The 20,000-nt window shown below is 38.6% G+C and overlaps 2 protein-coding genes across 2 annotated transcripts in view; both read right to left on the bottom strand.

Moving 5' to 3' along the window:
* LOC144957478 (thrombospondin type-1 domain-containing protein 7B-like) overlaps nt 1-20,000 on the bottom strand; it is a 447,754-nt gene that overhangs the window by 59,712 nt on the left and 368,042 nt on the right. The window lies entirely within an intron of this gene.
* Nucleotides 7,784-9,805, bottom strand: LOC144958199 (uncharacterized; the record flags this gene model as incomplete). The annotated part of the gene is made up of 3 exons (XM_078890007.1): nt 7,784-7,915; nt 9,416-9,479; nt 9,711-9,805. Coding segments are annotated over 3 exons (291 nt in total), but the record flags the coding sequence as incomplete, so codon positions are not given.

Here is a 20,000-nt window from a genome sequence, read left to right as displayed (position 1 = left end):
AATTAGTATTTTACATTTGGCTTCATTGTATAGTTTAAACCACTGTTTGGCACCTTGTTCACCCCTACGTATGATACCGATTTGATACGTTTGGACACATCATATCTAATTTTTCGTGAGGCTATGTGGTCTTGTGGTATGACAGTCCCCCTCGGATCGTAATGTCATGGTGTCCCGCAATTATGAGCAGCGCATAGTTGAGTCATTGGAAAAGGAGGTTCCTGTACTCATCGTGTAAAAACAGTAAAATTATGGCCGTTAACAACGTTGCCTCTGACGAAATAATTGTAATATCGCCTATCAGGCGCCATGTCTCGCCCTACTTGTTACTTGTTAAGTGTTTCTGCTGGCTAGGGACCCCTTGTAAAGCACTTTGGGCAAGTTTAGTGGATATTGGGTTATCTTATAAAAGCTCAAGTTCTAATTTTCTTGTTTTGTTTTCTTTTTATTATGGTATATTCTCTCTCTCTCTCTCTCTCTCTCTCTCTCTCTCTCTCTCTCTCTCTCTCTCTCTCTCTCTTCATCCATTTCATTGGCAGAGCTTTATAAAAATAATTCATTCTTCTGAGTCACAAGAGAAAACGGAGAGTAGGTGTGTCTATTTATTATTTCTATTACATTTTGTCCAGCAGACTTTGAACAAACAGTGTACAGTTAGGAGACACTCCCCTAGGATACGACGCAGACAAGGGTGAGTGTTGGATTACCATCATTTAAATTACCGAGTCGAAACTAAGCCAAAGGCCATTACATCAAAGTGTTGTGTTCCACACAAATACTCCACAGACTGACTACAACAAATAAATTAAAAGGACACAAACCGATAAACACATCAAAGAAATAATAAGTGGTTTGCAAAATATAATGTCTGAAAATTATATTATGTTATATATATATATATAAACATTTCAAGTATAATTATTATTGTCTAACTTCTACAGTACTGTTTCATGTCTATGACAATCTACGGGAAGTGTGTGTAATATATAATATAAAGTTTAGAGTGCCAGTTGCACTTCCGTTTTGTTTTTGTTTCTTTTGTTTTGTTTGTTTGTTTGCTTTGTTTTTGTTTTGTTTTGTTTTTTTTGTCGATTTTGTTGTTGTTATTTGTTTGCTTGCTTGTTTGCTTAGTTTGTTTTTTCCTTAGTAAGAGTTGTCATATATTATTATGTTGTCAATGCGTTATTTTGTAGTCTTCGTTACGGATTATCGTTCTCAATGTCGACATTGGAGTCCTTAATACTTAATTGAATGTCTATATTCAAGCAGCTTCTTATAGACAGGACGAAGATGATGTCACTCAGGTCTTTGTAATTGTTTTTTTTTTTTTGCCATCCGCGTTTATGAGTAATTCTCACTAAACCGTATCAACAAGACTATAAACGTTCAAGGTTACACATAGTTTTGAGTGTTGGTCCGTTATACTTCCGGATGGCAGTGTTGTGAGTTTCTTAGCCAAGCGCATATAATAATAATATATGGAAACAGACACATAGATAACCACACCTCTCGGACAAAATGTAAACAATGGCAGTGAATGGTAAACATAGCAAACTCCACAGCTTTTAATATCGATGATAGTTGTCTAAGTAAAATACCCACTGTTCTACCGTCTGATTAATAGAACCAACACAGAAAACTATCATGTATAGATAGTATGCGCTTGGCTAAGAAGCTCATAACATTGCCATCCGGAAGTATAACGGACCAACACACAAAACGATGTGTATCCATGATCGTGAAGAGTCTGGTTAATACAGTTTAGTGAGAATCACTCACAAACGCGGATGGCAAAATACAATAACAAAGTCTTGAGTGACGTCATCTTCGTTCTATGTATACATTTAACCGTTTAGAATATGATCGAGAAAATCGTGTGATAACTAGTTACCCATTTGGCAATATAAAAACAATAACACTGATCAGAGAGCGGTCAATAGTCTTCAACAGTCGTAATGTCACTTCCTTCCTAATGACGTATGGTAACTTAGTAACACTGGCTCTAAACTATCGGAACAATGGCGGACGCCGTATGAAATATTACCCCGGCGAGCTTAAACGCGTATCCAGAGGAAAAAAACCCCATCAATTTGATCATGTATTGACTTTTACACATTCTGATCACAAGGCATATGAAAAGGGAATGAAAAGTTCTAGCCAGCATGAAGAATAAAAAGCAATGATTTTCTTTGTTTAGAACCAAGATGGCCGCCGTTGCCGGGCGCGTGACATCAGACTATTGAATCCAATTTCATTAACGATATTGTTCATAAACAAACATCTACATTTGTCCGGGCCCGTGTGAAGGTGTGTCACAAATTCCATGATTTGATTGGTGAGGAGAGGGTTAAATAACTAAATGTCAAATTATGTGAAATCTAAACATCTCTGAACACATAGCCATAGCCTATTTGTATGGTGAGAATATAAAGTAACCCCCCCCCCCCCCCCCCCCCCCAAACCACCACCACCAAAAGAAAACCAAACAAACAAAAAAAAAAACAAAACAAAACAAAATTGCGCTTTTATATAGAGCAATATCCAATAAACGTGCTCAAAGCGCGTTACAAGCGGTCCCTAGCCAACAGCAACACATAACAAGTAGAACGGGACATGACGCCGTTTAGGCGATATTGCAATTTTTTTCGGACAAAGACAACGCAGTTAACGGCGAGGTACTCATTTTACACCTGAGTACGGTGAAAGAACTCAAATATGCGCCGAGCGAGGCTCGAACCCTTCCAGGACCTTCCGATCCGAAAACGAGCGTAGTACCACAAGACCACATAGCCGCACTATCGAAGTACTATCAGTACTATCGAATAGTTAATAAAATGCGCATTTGTGACACATCGTCTCCAAACGGCGTTGAGTCGGCATGAATTAGACCCTAAAAAGGAAATTTAGAATTGAAATAATAAGAAATACGAGTTTGGGGTCTTTTGAAATAGAAGAGAATATAATTTTTCTTTACCAGGAATAAATGGAAATAAACCCCAAGTTGCAGCCGGGGGCTACAATTTAAATTTCCACTTCCGACATTCTTGGAAGTGCGTATGTAATCAGCCCATATTCACCCCGACATAACACCATTTGAGACGGCGGGTCACTTTTTAATTCGCGGATAATATTATGTGGTCTTGTAGTATGGCACTCATTTTCGGATCGGAAGGTCCTGTGTTCGAGGTGTAACATGAATACGTGACCGTTAACAGCGTTTTCTACGTCGGAATAAAAAAAAAAATAGTATCGCCTTACAGGCGTCATGTCTCGTTCTAAGTTTAACGTGTTGCTGTTGATCCGGGACCCTTTGTAAAGCGCTTTGCTTTGAGCACGTTTAGTGAATATTGCAGAAGATCTCTGTAACTCTATTTTCATAGCAATACCAAAGAAAGCAGGTGCAGTCAGATGCGAAAATTTTAGAACTATAAGTTTAATAAGCCACATCAACAAAATACTGTTGCGTATAATTATCAACAGGCTAAGGAATAAGATTAACCCCGAAATCGCAGAAGAACAATATGGATTCCAACCTGACAGAGGGACAAGGAACGCAATATACCTCCTCCGTGTTTAAGTGAAAGAGCTATACAGGTTCAGACCCCACTATACCTCTGTTTTGTCGACTACAAAAAAGCTTTTGATAGAGTACGCCACGAAGAAATACTAAAACAACTGCACTCCATTGGCGCTGATGAGAAAGACCTCAGACTCATGCAAACATTATACTACACCCAGCAGGCATCTATCAAAATCGGAAACTCTACAGGAAATTCCATTCCTATTAAGAAAGGAGTCCGTCAAGGGTGTGTTGCCTCACCAGATCTGTTTAATCTATACCAAGAAACAATCATGAGGGGCATAAATAATATGGAGGGAATAAAAGTGGGAGGTCACAACATAAATAATATAAGATACGCAGACGATACGGTACTCATTGCAACATCAGAAATCCAACTTCAAAAGATTGTTGACAAAGTGGTAGTAGATAGTGAAGCCAAGGGAATGGAAGTGAATATCACCAAAACGGAATGCATGGTAATACAGAAAAACCCCGAAAACAACAACACCTGCAATATAACGATTCACGGCGAGCAACTTACCAACGTAGAAAGTTTTAAATACCTAGGTTCAATAGTGACAACAGATGGAAGATGTAACCGAGACATACGAGCAAGAATAACTCAAGCCAAACAGGCCTTCATGGACCTGGGAAACATTTTGAAAAACAAACAGATGTCGTTCGGGATTAGATTCCGAGTCTTGAAGTGCTACGTGTGGCCAATCTTGTTATACGGATGCGAAAGCTGGACTACAAATGCAGAAACACAAAAGAACATTGAAGCTTTTGAAATGTGGTGCTTGAGAAGGATGCAGAGAATATCGTATACTGCACACAAAACGAACGAAGAAGTGCTAAAACAAACATACCAACAAAGGAAACTAATGCCCTTAATAGTGGATCGACAACTATCCTTTTTCGGACACATAGTAAGGAAAGATAAGAATGAATACCTGGCAAGTTGTGGAAAAATACCTGGTAAACGCGCCCGGGGGAGACAAAGAAAAACACTCATAGACCAACTGAAGGGCTTCACCAGCCTAACAATCCAAGAGCTGTTTGAAAAGGCAAGAGACAGGGAGGAATGGAGAGAGATAATTCATGCAGTATCCGAAGCCTGGACCAGGCATGGAACCTAGAAGAAGAAGAAGTAGTGAATATTGCGCTATATTAAAGCTCAAGTTTTTGAGGTTTAAAAAAAACATTAATTCCAGCACTGGCTCATCCTAGCATAATAATATTGGATTCAGATAATGGTTCACAGTTCCACAGCTAGTCAAATACGTTCTTTTGTCCGAGTGACACCCGTCTGAGTGGGTGGTTTTGGTAGTTTCCCTTCATTTAAATTTTACGATCAAATTACGCCTGTGGCCATCACTGCAAATTGTTATTTTTCTGACCAATAACTGGTTTGCTCGGTATCGTCGACACTCCGTGTCAAGTGGTGAGAAAGTAATTATTGGCTGTTGTTGGTGTTGGTGGAGATGGGAGGGTGATGGGTGGAGGGGGGAGGGTTGGGAGGGGGGGGGGAGTTCTGGAGTATATTATTGGTAGTGAGGTGGTGAGAGTGTTTTTGATGGTGGTGGTGGGACAAGTTGTCAATTATGTGCGGCTCTGTGGTCTTGTGGTAGGACTCATCTTCGGATAGGAAGGTCCAGGGTTCGAATCCACTCACAGAGGCTCAAAGTTTGGTCCTTGGAAAAGTCTCTTAACTCGCTATCTCTCACCGTACTCAGGTGCAAAATGAATACCTGGTCTCTGACGAAATAATTTATGAACTATCGCCTTAATAGGCGTCATGTCCCGTGATGTTAATGTTGCTGTTGGTTAGAGACCCTTTGTGGAGCACTTTGGGGCACTCGCTGGTTGATTTTGCGCCATATCATTGCTCTAGTCAACTCACAGAGTTGCTGGGTCTGATTTAAATTGCGGGAAGCACTTTACGATAGACAACTATCCTATCCTGAGGTGCTGAACAATGTCAATGTCCTACCAAAGGTCATAATAGACTTATATTATAATAACAGCCCTTTGTACTATATTCATTTTCTCCTTGTTTCCTTTAAGGTACCCCCCGCCCCGAGCGATTTTAATTAGCTCTCATCATATCGATCGTCTTCCGCTTTGATGTTTATAACACTGTAACTCATTAATGATTATATGTAACCATCGGCAATGATGCGGATTCATTAAATAAAAAGTAAATAAATAAATGAATAAATAAATGATAAATGAATAAATAAATGAATGAATGAATGAATGAAAGAATGAATGAATAAAAAAATAAATGAATGAATGAATGAATGAATGAATGAATGAATAAATAAATAAATAAATAAATAAATGAATAAATAAATTATAATAAATCTTTTCCCCTTTCTATTTCGTTATGAACGACGTGAACATATTTGCAAGTCAGATAACACAAACTGTCTTGAGCTCATTGTTGTGATGGAAATAATTTCTAACCAAGGCAAAATATTGTCCATTACAACAATGTTAAATCAAGCCCAAAATTACGTTCGGGTTATTAGACCTGCAAATCTATGCACCTATGTTATATTGATAGGATGAAATTGGATTCAGTAGTCTGATGTCACGCTGCCCGGCAACAGCGGTCATCTTGGTTCTAAACAAAGAAAATCATTACTTTTTATTCTTCATGCTGGCTAGAACTTTTCATATGCCTTGTGATCAGAATGTGTAAAAGTCAAAATCTGATCAAATTTATGTTTTTTTCCCTCTTTATGCTCACCGGGGAAATATTTCATACGGGCGTCCGCCATTGTTCCGATTGTTTAGAGCCAGTGTTACTAAGTTACCATGCGTCATTAGGAAGAAAGTGACGTTACGACTGTTGAAGAGTATTGACGTCAGTCGGATATTTGGTTGTTTTTTTTAAATTTATTTATTTATTTTTTTTTTTGCCATCCACGTTTATGAGTAATTCTCACTTAACTGTATTAACCAGACTATAAAAGTTCATGGATACACAGAGTTTTGTGTGTTGGTTCGTTATACTTCCGGATGGCAATGTTGTGAGTATTTAGCCAAGCGCATACTATCTATAGAAGCCTCAAGTTTAAAGACCGAACTGTTTGAGGTCCGAATTAACTATATTTGATTTTAAAATGAATTAGAAAAGAGCATAGAAATTTAGAGAAGGATTGTTGAACCCTTCACTTTGGTGTTTGAGGCTGCTATCCATTTGTTTATTTATTTATTTATTTATTTATTTATTTATTTATTTATTTATTTATTTATTCATTCATTCATTCATTATTTCGGCTAGATGACAAACTTATCGAATGACAATTCCCACGTTAGATCAAATATCCACCTCGATTGCTTTTAACCATCTTCTATCAGACTATGAAATCATTTGTGACCCCTCGTCTCAAAACGGTATTATGTCGGGATGAACCAGATGCTTAAAAGTCAAATTATAGTTAAACTGGTCAAAAACATGAAAAACGTTGGTATTTAAAAAATTTAAAATTGAGCTTTTATATAGCGCAATATCCACTTAACGTGCTCAAAGCGCTTTACAAGGGGTCCCTGGTCAACAGCAACATTTAACATGTAGGACGAGACATGACGCCTGTTAGGCGATATTACAATTTTTCGGACAAAGACAACGCTGTTAACGGCCAGGTACTCATTTTACACCCGAGTGCGGTGAGAGAATGTGAGTAAAGAGTCTTTTCCAAGGACTCAACTATGCGCCGAGCGAGGCTCGAACCCAGGACCTTCCGATCCGAAAGCGAGTGTCATACCACAAGACCACATAGCCGCACAATTGTATTAATATTGTCTCGTCCTACATGTTAAGAGTTGTTGTTGGCTGGAGACTCCTTGAAAAGCGTTTTGAGCACGTTTATTGGATATTGCCCTATATAGATGCTCTATATAGTTTGTAGTAGTATATGAATAACCTCTCAGATTATGATATACAAACGTACACGGTTCTATTAGCCTTTGGCATTATCTGCGCAATATTAATGATCTGAGAGTTTTAGAAGATGACAGACATTTAAATCGATCGACACAATTTGATGGGGACGAGTTTTCTGGCCAAAATTTAAAGTATTCGTATGTCTTTTTCTTTTCTTTACACAGTACGGCAGAGTATTGACAATAGGCCTGAGGAAGAAGAGAGAAGGAGATCGACTTTGGGTTTTAAAATCCCACAATAATAATAGTAAACAATGTTTGCGGTTACTAATCCTGTTGAAGGAATTCTATTCCCCATTTCTCCTGCCCTTTGGTCTCTCTCTCTCTCTCTCTCTCTCTCTCTCTCTCTCTCTCTCTCTCTCTCTCTCTCTCATTTATCTCTCTCTTTCTTTCTCTCTCTCTCTCTCTGTTTCTCTCTCTCTCTCTCTCTCTGCGTTTTTCTTCCTCTCTCTCTCTCTCTCTCTCTCCCTCTCTCTCTCTCTCTCTCTCTCTCTCTCTCTCTCTCTCTCTCAGTGTCTGTATCTATCAAATAGTTTGTTAAAACGTACAGCGGTTACACCATATCGACAATATCATCCAAACTCAATGTTAAAAACAATATATAGAAAAAAAAAACACAAATTAAAAAAAAAAAAAGAAACAAAACATTTTCATCACCATAATTTCTGAACGATGAAAGATAAACGCTATCCAATTTCAATTTAGCATTGTGTTTCAACGATAAATTCAATCACCGATACAAAACAAAAAAAAACCCAAACCCAACAAAATAACAAGAAACTGCGTTATGAAATTGTGTACCGTTTTCACTGACAAAACAGTTTGTCTTGTTGAATTTCGTGTAGAGTAAAACGTTGGATTTCGTATTAAATATGTGACCCCTCGTCTCAAAACGGTATTAAATCGGGATGATTAAGATGTTGAAAATGGAATGTGTAGCCAGAAATATCATCTTTAAGTTGAGTTTATATACTTTATAGAGGAGAAGGAATATTATATTTTACTGTGCTAAATACCAACGTTTCATATTTTTGACCAGTTTAACTATAATTTGACTTTTTAGCATTTGGTCCATCCCGACATAATACCGTTTTGAGACGAGGGGTCACATATATCTTTAAAAAACGGGATTAAGTCGTGGTAAATTAGGTATTGAAATTTGAGACAATCGTCAATAGTATACAATTTGGTTAAGTTTATTTTTTTCATTTTGTAGAGTAGGATAAAGAAAGGATAGAGAGTTTTTCTGACCAGTTAGTTAACTGTCGTAGTCTGGAAAAACACGCATTTTTAAAATTTGGCCAGAAAACTCGTCCTTCAAATTAAATATCGATCAATTTAAATGACCTTGGCAAAAAAAAATATCACCAATCCCTGAAACTTCAAGCACCTCGCGAAGTCTCAGGTTTGGAAGTTTTTGCCAAGATGAGGATCGTTTTAATTGATCAATATTTGAAGGATGAGTTTTCTGGCTGAATTTTAAAATACGTGTCTTTCTAGAGTACATCACTTAACTGGTGAGAGAGACCAAAGAAAAAAAAAAAAAAAACCCCAAAAACCCCTAAAAGATTAAGGTCATATATTACATTTTCGACATCTGCCCCAACACCAAATAACACGGTTTGTTAAAGACAATGGGTAACTAGATTAAAAATCATCCCCACCTTATCCAAGAATAATAAAAGAAATAAAGAAAGAAAAATAAAGAAAAAAAGGGGAAAAAAAGGGGAAAAGGGACTTTTTTTTGTAAAGGAAAAAAAAAAAGAACCAAAAAATATGAACTAAAAAAGACAAATGAAAATAATAATAAATATATTTTTAAAAAAAATCAAAATCAAAACAAAACAACAAACAAATCGACTCCCCCCCCCCTCCCAATAAAACAAACAACAAACAAACAAAAAAACTGTACTTGTCTTTGATGCGTTCGTCGTAGTCAAAGGTTAATAAATACTGTTGTAGACTAGTTAAAGATTTATTTTAATCTATCAATGATGTCTTGGATTCGTCCCATTTTGGAGCCAAAGTGATAAAAGTGATTTTTTCTGGTCTAATCTGAAAGATAATGGCGGTGGACCATGGCAGCCAATATCACAAAGAGATCAGTATCGTCATAATTACTCTACTCTATTCCCAGTCACTGATCGTTCAAAGAGATTATTATTATGGCGGATTTTGGTGATCTGAAGAAAGCTATGATGATGATGATGATGATGATGATGTGGTGTGTGTGGATGTGGTATGGTGATATGATGATGATGATGATGATGATGATGATGATGATGATGATGATGATGATGATGATGGATGATGTGTGATTGGTGATGTGTGATGATGATGATGGTGATGATGATGATGATGATGGTGATGATGATGATGATGATGGATGATGATGATATGATGATGATGATGATGGTGTGAGTGATGGGATATGATGATGATGATGGTGATGATGTGGTATGGGGTAATTTGATTGAATGATGATCAAGAGTAATGATGGTGATGTCTTTGGAAATTTGCTTGTCTAATTTGCAAATGAAAACAGGATGTTGGCTGTCAATTGCAAATTCGCTATGTCATTCGTTGGCAAAATGAAAACAGAAATGTTAATGGGGTCAATTAAATCCGATTTTCAAAGTTTACAATTTGGGTAAATAAACAATGGTTTTTGACGATTTACTTAATCACGCTTTGTACAAGGTTTATCGCGTTTTGTACGGTTTAGCATGGTTTTTTGACGATTTAGCAGGTTTATCATGGTTGTACGATTTACACCGCTTTATCGCGTTTGTACGATTTACACGTTTTTGTACGATTTAACACGGTTTTTGTACGATTTATCACGGTTTATCGCGATTTTGTACGATTTAACACGGTTTTTGTACGATTGAGCACCGTTAATCACGGTTTTGTTCGATTTAGCTCTTTTTAAACATGCATTATGTCAGGATGAACTAGGAGCTAGAAATTGCATTTATAGACACGGAATTGAAACTTTTCGTTGAAAAAAAAATGAATTTAGAACATTCCGAAACACCCGAGATTCTTATTTCCAATCATAATATGTGACCCCTCGTCTCAAAACGGTATTATGTCGGGATGGACCAGATGCTAAAAAGTCAAATTATAGTTAAAATGGTCAAAAATATGAAACGTTGGTATTTAGCACAGTAAAATATGATATTCCTTCTCATCTATAAAGCATATAAACTCAACTTAAGCATGATATTTCGGGCTACAAATTCCATTTTCAGCATCTTAATCATTCCGACTTAATACCGTTTTGAGGAGTCATATATTATTATGTCTAATACACTTTTCGGAGTCTGTAACATCCCCACATAATACCATTTGCCGAGTATTTAGTTCTACCTTCACATATTTGCAGGTCTGACATCCGAACCCATCAATGGTGGGCCTAGTTTAACGTTGTTGTGATTGACAATATTATGCGTCCATTTATTGCAACAATGAGCCCATAATGAATACATTTAGCTATCAGACCTACAAATAAGTGCAAGTTGGTTTAGTACTCTGCGTAATTATTTTATTGCAAGTCTGATAATGTTAGAAACGTTCAATATAAAATTTCAAGGTTACACAAAAATGTGAGCGTCGGTACGCTATATCCGGCTGGCGGATTTTGTAAGTATTTTACCTAGGCGCATATCATCAATTACTTAACGAAGGCTTCGTTCTAAACGTGGATAGCTCATACGGTAGATTCACGCTCTCACCGGCCAGGCGGAGTTGTCGTACCAGTAAGGTCGCGGGTTCAAACCCGAAAAAAATGTTTATTGTCTATTATTGTCTTCTAGCACTTTCCTAATCACTTCATCTCTTGATCTAAACCCCTGTGACGTGATACCGTGTAGTGGCGGTAGGTGACAAATTATGTGCCCGGGCGTGGAATATCAATGGTTCCCCAAGGTCAACGCGGACCCCCTAATGCAATCAAACTAATAGGAGACGGGCCGGGCCTGTCGGGGGTCCATCCAGTTCGATTGGTTTGTTTGACGTTAGACGAAGCCAGCCAATTTTCTCAATGTCATTTTAAAAGATGCCATCTTTAAATAAAAAAGCTATTTCGGAAGAAAAAAAAATCAACAACAAATAAACAAATATGCAAAGGGGATAAAAAAGCTTTTATATAGCGCAATAATCACTAAATGTGCTCAAAGCGCTTTACAAAGGATCCCTGACCAACAGCAACACGTACCAATTAGAACGAGACATAACGCCTGTTAGGCGATATTACAATTTTTTCCGACAGAGACAACGCTGCCAGGTACTCATTTTACATCTTAGTACGGTGAGAGAATGTGAGTAAAGAGTCTTTTCCAACTATGCGCCGAGCAAGGTTCGAACCCAGGACCTTCCGATCCAAAAGCGAATGTCATACCACAAGACCACATAGCCGCACAAAGAAACAAATACCAGTGTTGACCAGAAAACATCACATAGAAACCGACCTATTGAACGAATGCTTTCGTTGGCCACTGAGTAATAATAGGGCATAGAAGTCGTGACGTCACACCTTCTACTCTTCCGGTTCCAAATTCCTTGGAGCAATTTGAATTTAAAAAAAAAATGCAATCACTCTAAAACCAGAAGCTCAATTACACGAGGTATCTACCCAGTCCTCCGAAATAGTGGTTTTACACTTCCAATGAGAATGGAAACAGTTTTTTGACCTCATACCCATGTTACCCTATTGTCATAGGTCAGACGGTCGTTCTTTATATTTACTATTTACAGGATTACATGATTTTTTAATTTGAAAAAAAAAGAAAGAAAAAATAAAAAAAAAGAGAGAGAGAGAGAGGAAGGAGAGAGAGAGAAAGAGAGAGAGAGGTGGAGGGAGTAAGAGAGAAAGGGAGAGAGAAAGGAAGAGAGAAAGAGAGAAAGGGAGAGAGAAAGAGAGAGGGAGAAACACAGAGAGAGAGACAGAGAGAGACAGAGATATAGAGAGAGATAGAGAGAGAGGTAGATAGATAGATAAACACAGAGAGAGAGTGAGAGAGAGAGAGAGGTAGATAGATAGATAAATAGAGAGAGAGTGAGAGAGAGAGTGAGAGGGAGAGAGTGAGAGAGAGAGTGAGAGGGAGAGAGAGAGAGAGAGAGAGAGGTGTTTCATAACACTTGCATTAGATTGCGCGATAACTAATTTTCGTTGAGTATCGAATGTTCAGGACTTTCTAGAGTTGTTTTCAGTGAAACCTATCAAGTTTTTGCTCCTCGCTTCGTGTTAATGCCCAGGTATCACAGTTGCAAATAAGCTATAGATAGTTCGAAGATGACGTCACTCATGTCTTTCTTATTGTTTTTTGCCATCCGCGTTTATGAGTACTTCTCACTAAACTGTATCAACCAGACTATAAACCTTCAAGGTTACACACCGTTTTGTGTGTTGGTCAGTTTTACTTCCGGATGGCAATGTTGTGAACTTCTTAGCCAAGTGCATACTATCTATAGGCTTCACACGAGCTTTACATAATTTGATCTTTATATTGATTTTTACTTTGGGGTCCCTGATCTAGACAGGATTTAATTTGTTGAGGGCGACCGTTGAGAGCTTTGATTCTTCTTTCAACAGCCTCGTTTGTCTCTTCTTTCGACAGCCTCTCTGTCTCTTCTTTCGACAGCCTCTTTGTCTCTTCTATCGACAGCCTCTTTGTGTCTTCTTTCGACAGCCTCTTTGTCTCTTCTTTCGACAGCCCCTTTGTCTCTTCTATCGACAGCCTCTCTGTCTCTTCTTTCGACAGCCTCTTTGTCTCTTCTTTCGACAGCCTCTTTGTCTCTTCTATCGACAGCCTCTCTGTCTCTTCTTTCGACAGCCTCTTTGTCTCTTCTTTCGACAGCCTCTCTGTCTCTTCTTTCGACAGCCTCTTTGTCTCTTCTATCGACAGCCTCTTTGTCTCTTCTTTCGACAGCCTCTTTGTCTCTTCTATCGACAGCCTCTTTGTGTCTTCTTTCGACAGCCTCCTTGTTTCTTCTTTCGACAGCCCCTTTGTCTCTTCTTTCGACAGCCTCTGTGTCTCTTCTTTCGACTGCCTCTTCGTCTCTTCTTTCGACAGCCTCTTTGTCTCTTCTTTCGACAGCCTCTTTGTCTCTTCTTTCGACAGCCTCTTTGTCTCTTCTTTTGACAGCCTCTTTGTCTCTTCTTTCGACAGCCTCTGTGTCTCTTCTTTCGACTGCCTCTTTGTCTCTTCTTTCGACAGCCTCTTTGTCTCTTCTTTCGACAGCCTCTTTGTCTCTTCTTTCGACAGCCTCTTTGTCTCTTCTTTCGACAGCCTCTTTGTCTCTTCTTTTGACAGCCTCTTTGTCTCTTCTTTCGACAGCCTCTGTGTCTCTTCTTTCGACTGCCTCTTTGTCTCTTCTTTCGACAGCCTCTTTGTCTCTTCTTTCGACAGCCTCTTTGTCTCTTCTTTCGACAGCCTCTGTGTCTCTTCTTTAGACAGCCTCTGTGTCTCTTCTTTCGACAGCCTCTTTGTCTCTTCTTTCGACAGCCTCTTTGTATCTTCTTTCAACAGCCTCTTTGTCTCTTCTTTCGACAGCCTTTCTGTCTCTTCTTTCGACAGGCTCTTTGTCTCTTCTTTCGACAGCCTCTTTGTCTCATTTCAGTGATCATACTTTCTTTCGTTGATAATCTCCACCGTGGAGGAAAAGGTGTTTGAGTAAACAAGAGTGAAGGGGTAGGGAAGAAAGAGGGAGAGAGAAGGAGAAAGAGAGAGAGAGAGAGAGAGAGACAGAGAGAGAGAGAAGGATAGAGGAAGAGAGATAGAGAGGGAGATAGATAGAGAGGGAGATAGATAGAGAGGGAGATAGATAGAGAGGGAGAGAGACAGGAAGAGAGAATGCTTATGTGCTGGGATATGTGTCTAGAAGAGAGAGAGAAGGAGAGATTGAGAGAGATAGAGAGAGAGAGAGGGGGGGGGTGGACCGGGGAGAAAGCGAGAGCGAGAAAGAGACACTTATTTGTTTGTTTTTGTTTTTAAGGGTTTTACGGCGCTTGCAACACATTTAGTAAGTAAAAAGGATGAATGTGGAATAGTAAAAAGTTCTAGAATTACAATTTAAGTACACCCAAGAAAAGGCAAGACAAAGGTGAATTGGTTCAAATAGGGAACATATGTAGATTCCAAGAGCAAAAAAACAAAACAAAAAAAAACTTGAGCTTTTATATAGCGCAATATCCACTAAATGTGCTAAAAGCGCTTTACAAGGGGTCCCTGGCCAACAGCAACACATAACATGTAGGACGAGACATGACGCCTGTCAGGCGATATTACAAATTTTTGGGACAGAGACAACGCTGTTAACGGCCAGGTACTCATTTTACACCTGAGTACGGTGAGAGATTGTGAGTAAAGAGCCTTCTCCAAGGACTCAACTATGCGCCTAGCGAGGCTCGAACCCAGGACCTTCCGATCCGAAAGGGAGTGTCATACCACAAGACCACATAGCCGCACACTATCGATGTACTTAATTTGAGATAACCTGATGACTCACTCAGATATCAACACAAGATCACACTGAAAGGAATACACTCAAATGTTTACATTATAAATTCATAACAACAAATATAGCAATACATGACAAAGAGATGATTTACAAGGAAAAAAATATCATCTCCCAAAACAGCAACTTTGCATTTGACTGTTTCCCTCTCCGCCAAGCACTCCGGCAAGAGCCAGGGGGAAAAACCCAAGTAATCTCATTCCAAAACAAAGACAGAAAGCATTTGGAAAACAGACATAAGGGGATAGAAGACATAGTAAGTGCCACCCAGCCCGCTATGGGAGGCCAGGAACCCCGTCCAGAAAGAGACACTTACACACACACACACGCATACACACACACACACACACACATACAGAGAGAGAGAGAGAGAGAGAGAAAGAGAGAGAGAGAGAAAGAGAGAGAGAGAGAAAGAGAGAGAGAGAGAGAGAAAGAGAGAGAGAGAGAGAGCGAGAAAGAATGAGAGAGAGAGAGAGAGGGAAGAAAGAGTGAGAGAGTAAGTGAGTGAGAGAGAGAGAGAGAGAGAGACGGAGAGAGAGAGAGAGGAAGTGTGGACCGGGGAGAAAGAGAGAGGGAGAAAGAGACACTTATTTGTTTGTAAAAAGGAAGAATATGGGATTGTAAAAAGTTCTAGAACACACACACACACACACACATACGGAGAGAGAGAGAGAGAGAGAGAGAGGGAGAGGGAGGGAGAGGGAGAGAGAGAGAGAGAGAGAGAGAGAGAGAGGCCTATCTGAGGAGAATAGAAAAGGACGTCTGAAGTAGACAAGAAAATTGAAGAGAAGTGGTATTCTCGATACCAGCCAATAATATTAGGTGTGTTGAAAACATCCAATCGATATACTGCTAACTTCCAGATGTGTGATTGCAATAATAATACGATGATGCATTGAAAACCTTGGGACTCCTGCTCTATCGCTTTATAGATAAAACGAAGATGACGTCACTCTGGTCTTTGTTATTGTTTTTTGCCATCTATGTTTAAGAGGAATTCTCACTAAACTGCATGAACGAGACTATAAACGTTCAATGTTACACATAGTTTTGTGTGTTGGTCCGGATGGCAATGTTGTGAGCTTCTTAGCCAAGCGCATACTATCTATACGTAAAAAGGACCGGTCGAAGCGATGCCGGGATAGGGCTGAAGAGTCATGACGTCACACCGTCTACTCTTCCGGTTCCAAACTCCTAGGAAGTGTGAATGTAACCAGTCCTTCGGCGGACTAATAATAATGAATAGGATACATATAGAATCATAAGGAGGCATAACTAGTTTAGTAGCAGGGTTATACATACGCAGATTCTTAGGACCAGAGACCGTTAAAAAAAAGAGAGAATGGCTGATCTTTATTGACGACCAGCTTATATTTAGACTTACAATCAAGATGCCATCAGTGTGAAACTAGAAGATCAATTGAAGAATGGTTTTCCAAAACTCCCTAACTCCCGTTTTTTTCCCATTTTGAGATATATTGAGGATTATTTCCCTTAAAATTTATCATTCGGTCTATTATTTTACCATCTTTAAATTTCAAATTCACACAAATATATAGGGAACTTCTTGTGTCAATTGATGCTTAAAATAAAGTTTACGTTTCAATTTATCTCATGGATGGAAAATCTTTAAAAAGTAGAAAAATCGACTTAACAGTTTTGGAAAACCAGCCTTCAATTACACTCGATATGTTGGAGCGCTTAGAGCCTGTGACAACGGGGTAAAGCGCTATATAAATGCCATTTATTATTATTATTATGTATCAAGTTCCCCTGAAGAGTGGTTTTAAACTTCCAATGAGATTGCAACCGTTTTTTTTGTTTTTTTTTATATCACACTTTTGTTCCCTTTTGAGTCCAATTAAAAAAAAAATTACTTACAGCCCGTCCACTGATGAGTGATTGGATAGTTCAAACTGGTGGATATGGAGAAAAGGTGTTTATTTTGTGCTGCTATGTGGTCTTGTGGTATGACACTCGCTTTTGGATCGGAAGGTCCTGGGTTCGAGCCTCGCTCGGCGTATAGTTGAGTCCTTGGAAAAGACTCTTTACTCACATTCTCTCACCGTACTCAGGTGTAAAATGAGTACCTGGCGTCAACAACGTTGTCTCTGTCGGAAAAAAAAATTGTAATTTCCCCTAACAGGCGTCATGTCTCGTTCTACATGTTACGTGTTGCTGTTGGTCAGGGACCCTTTGTAAAGCGCTTTGAGCACATTTAGTGGATATTGCGCTATATAAAAGCTCTAAAAAAAGATCTAATTTTTATTTATTTATAGTCTACCGTTTTCTCAAAAGGACAGCAAGGAGACATAAATAGATTACAAGAGCAACTATCAACGTACTTACTTTGAGGTCACCTAAAAATCCTATCCTGATACAAACAAAGGATATCGCTAACAGGAATATATTCAAAAGCGTACTCCATATTTAAAATAAGAACGCTATATTATGTGCATAACAGAAGAGGATTAAGAAGGGTGGGGGGGGAGGGGGGGAGGGGAGGAGGGGGAGGGGGGGGGGGGGGCAAACAATATACATTTCATCGTTTCCCTTCAGGCTCCGAACAGGGCCAGGTCAAAACAAAATAGTTTCATTCCAGGCCAAAGTCGGAAAAGGAAAATATATAATAGGAGAATCTGCAAGAGTGACCTTGTTGCCCCGCCCATCAAGAACGGCCAAATGACCCTGCCCAATGTAAAGCACCTTTAGCACGTTTAGTGGATATTGCCTATATACAAAGCTTACGTTTATAAATGTGACCCCTCGTCTCAAAACGGTATTAAGTCGGGATGATTAATGTGCTGAAAATGGAATTCGTAGCCATAAATATCATGCTTAAGTTGAGTTTATATGCTTTAGAGAGAATAAATTTCATATTTTACTGTGCTAAATACCAACATTTCATATTTTTGACCAGTTTAACTATAATTTGACTTTTTAGAATCTGGTGCATCCCGACATAATACCGCTTTCAGACGAGGGGTCACATATTTATTTTACTTTTCTTACAATTCTTTTGATACAAATCAGGTAGATACACGATTCCGGGTATTTTCTGTTTACGCCAAATTGCTAATGATAACATGTGTTCAATCATAGAGTACATTATATTCTATTGTCAAGTATGGAATAAGTATTGAAACACGTTGCAGGTGGGGTGAAGTGGAAAGAGGAGAATGACCTCTTGTGGCACGGATGTACTAGAGGGTAAGGAAAGGTAAAGGGTAATTCACCCCAGAGGTAATTAATCTTGGGTAATATTTTATGTGCTATGGACAACAATATTATTTTATTGCTGTAATACTATCATTACGTTTTGTAGATTTGACTAATGCTATCTTTTTGAATTGGTGTGTTAGTTGTGGTGGCAGTTGCGATGATAGTTGTAGTAGTAGTAGTAGTAGTAGTAGTAGTAGTAGTAGTAGTAGAAGTAGTAGTAGTAGTAGTAGTAGTAGTAGTAGTAGTAGTAGTAGTAGTAGTAGTAGTAGTAGTAGTTGTTGTAGTAGTAGTGGTAGTGGTAGAGTAGTAGTAGTAGTAGTAGTAGTAGTAGTAGTAGTAAGTGTAGTATAGTAGTAACAGTCGTGAGTAGTAGTAGTATAACGTAGTAGTATGTAGTATATTATTATAGTAGTAGTAGAAGAAGTTAGTAGTAGTAGTAGTAGTAGTAGTAGTAGTAGTAGTAGTAGTAGTAGTAGCAGTAGTAGTAGTAGTAGTAGTAGTAGTAGTAGTAGTAGTAGTAGTAAAAGGGTAAGAAAAAGAAGAAAAAGAAGAAAAAGAAGGAGGAAGAGGAAGAGGAAGAGGAAGAGGAAGAGGAAGAAGAAGAAGAAGAAGAAGAAGAAGAAGAAGAAGAGAAGAAGAAGAAGAAGAAGAAGAAGAAGAAGAAGAAGAAGAAGAAGAAGAAGAAGAAGAAGAAGAAGAAGAAGAAGAAGAAGAAGAAGAAGAAGAAGAAGAAGAAGAAGAAGAAGAAGAAGAAGAAGAAGATCTAAATGAGTAGGTATGTGGTCGTTAACAGTGTTGTCTCGGTCGAAAAGAGAATTGTAGTTTCGTCCTGAATAGCCCTACCTGTTAAAAGTTGCCGTTGGCTCTGAGCACGTTTAGTGGATACTGTGCTCCAAAGAAGTGCTCAAAGTTAGTTTTAATTTTAAATTTGAAGCTGAAATAAAAATTCTAACAATTATTTTGGACTGTGAAATTAGTATTCGTTTTCCTTAATAAAACGCTAATAATGTATCTAGATAGAGAATTAATTTGATTTGCATCCTGTAAACTACCGAGACATTATAATGTTACCTATTGTCTTATTTTATTTTTTTTTTGGAGCTTTTATATAGTGCAATTTTACTGAACGCGCTTTACAAGGGGTCCCTGGCCAACAGTTACATTTAACATGTAGGATGGGACATGACGCCTGTTAGGCGCTATTACATTTTTTTTCGGACAGAGACAACGCTGTTGACGGCCATGTACTCATTTTACAACAAGATATGAAGTGAGTAGAAAAGTGCCAGAAGACAATAGAGAATAAAATTTTTTTTCGCGGCGGTGGTGGGGTTTGAACCTGCGACCTTATTGGTACGACAACTCCGCCTGGCAGGTGAGAGCGTGGCTCTACCGTGTGAGCTATCCACGAACACAAAAATATTCGTTTCAAACCCAAAGTCATTTCTAGATCCCTCTCTCTCACCCACTTCTTGAGATCGCCGATTCGTTCACCACCATCGCGAAGTAATTTTGACCAGCAGTTAAGCTTAATAGCCAATATTCTCATCACAAACATATAACATAGAAACGATTGAGACATTGAGTATGCTCCGGTGTATGGGGTGAATTTTTAATTCAGAAAAGTGAGTGGAGCAGGCACTTATGTTGGTAACAACAAGATATGAAGTGAGTAGAAAAGTGCCAGAAGGCAATAGAGAATAAAAAAATTTTTCGCGGCGGTGGTGGGGTTTGAACCTGC

The sequence above is a fragment of the Berghia stephanieae genome, chromosome 12, assembly GCF_034508935.2.
Source record: "Berghia stephanieae isolate SIO BIC M18660-M18661 chromosome 12, UCSD_Bste_1.3, whole genome shotgun sequence".
In the NCBI taxonomy this organism is placed as follows: domain Eukaryota; kingdom Metazoa; phylum Mollusca; class Gastropoda; order Nudibranchia; family Aeolidiidae; genus Berghia; species Berghia stephanieae.
The sequence above is the reverse complement of the archived record's forward strand: the minus strand, read 5'-3'. Positions and strand labels throughout refer to the sequence as shown.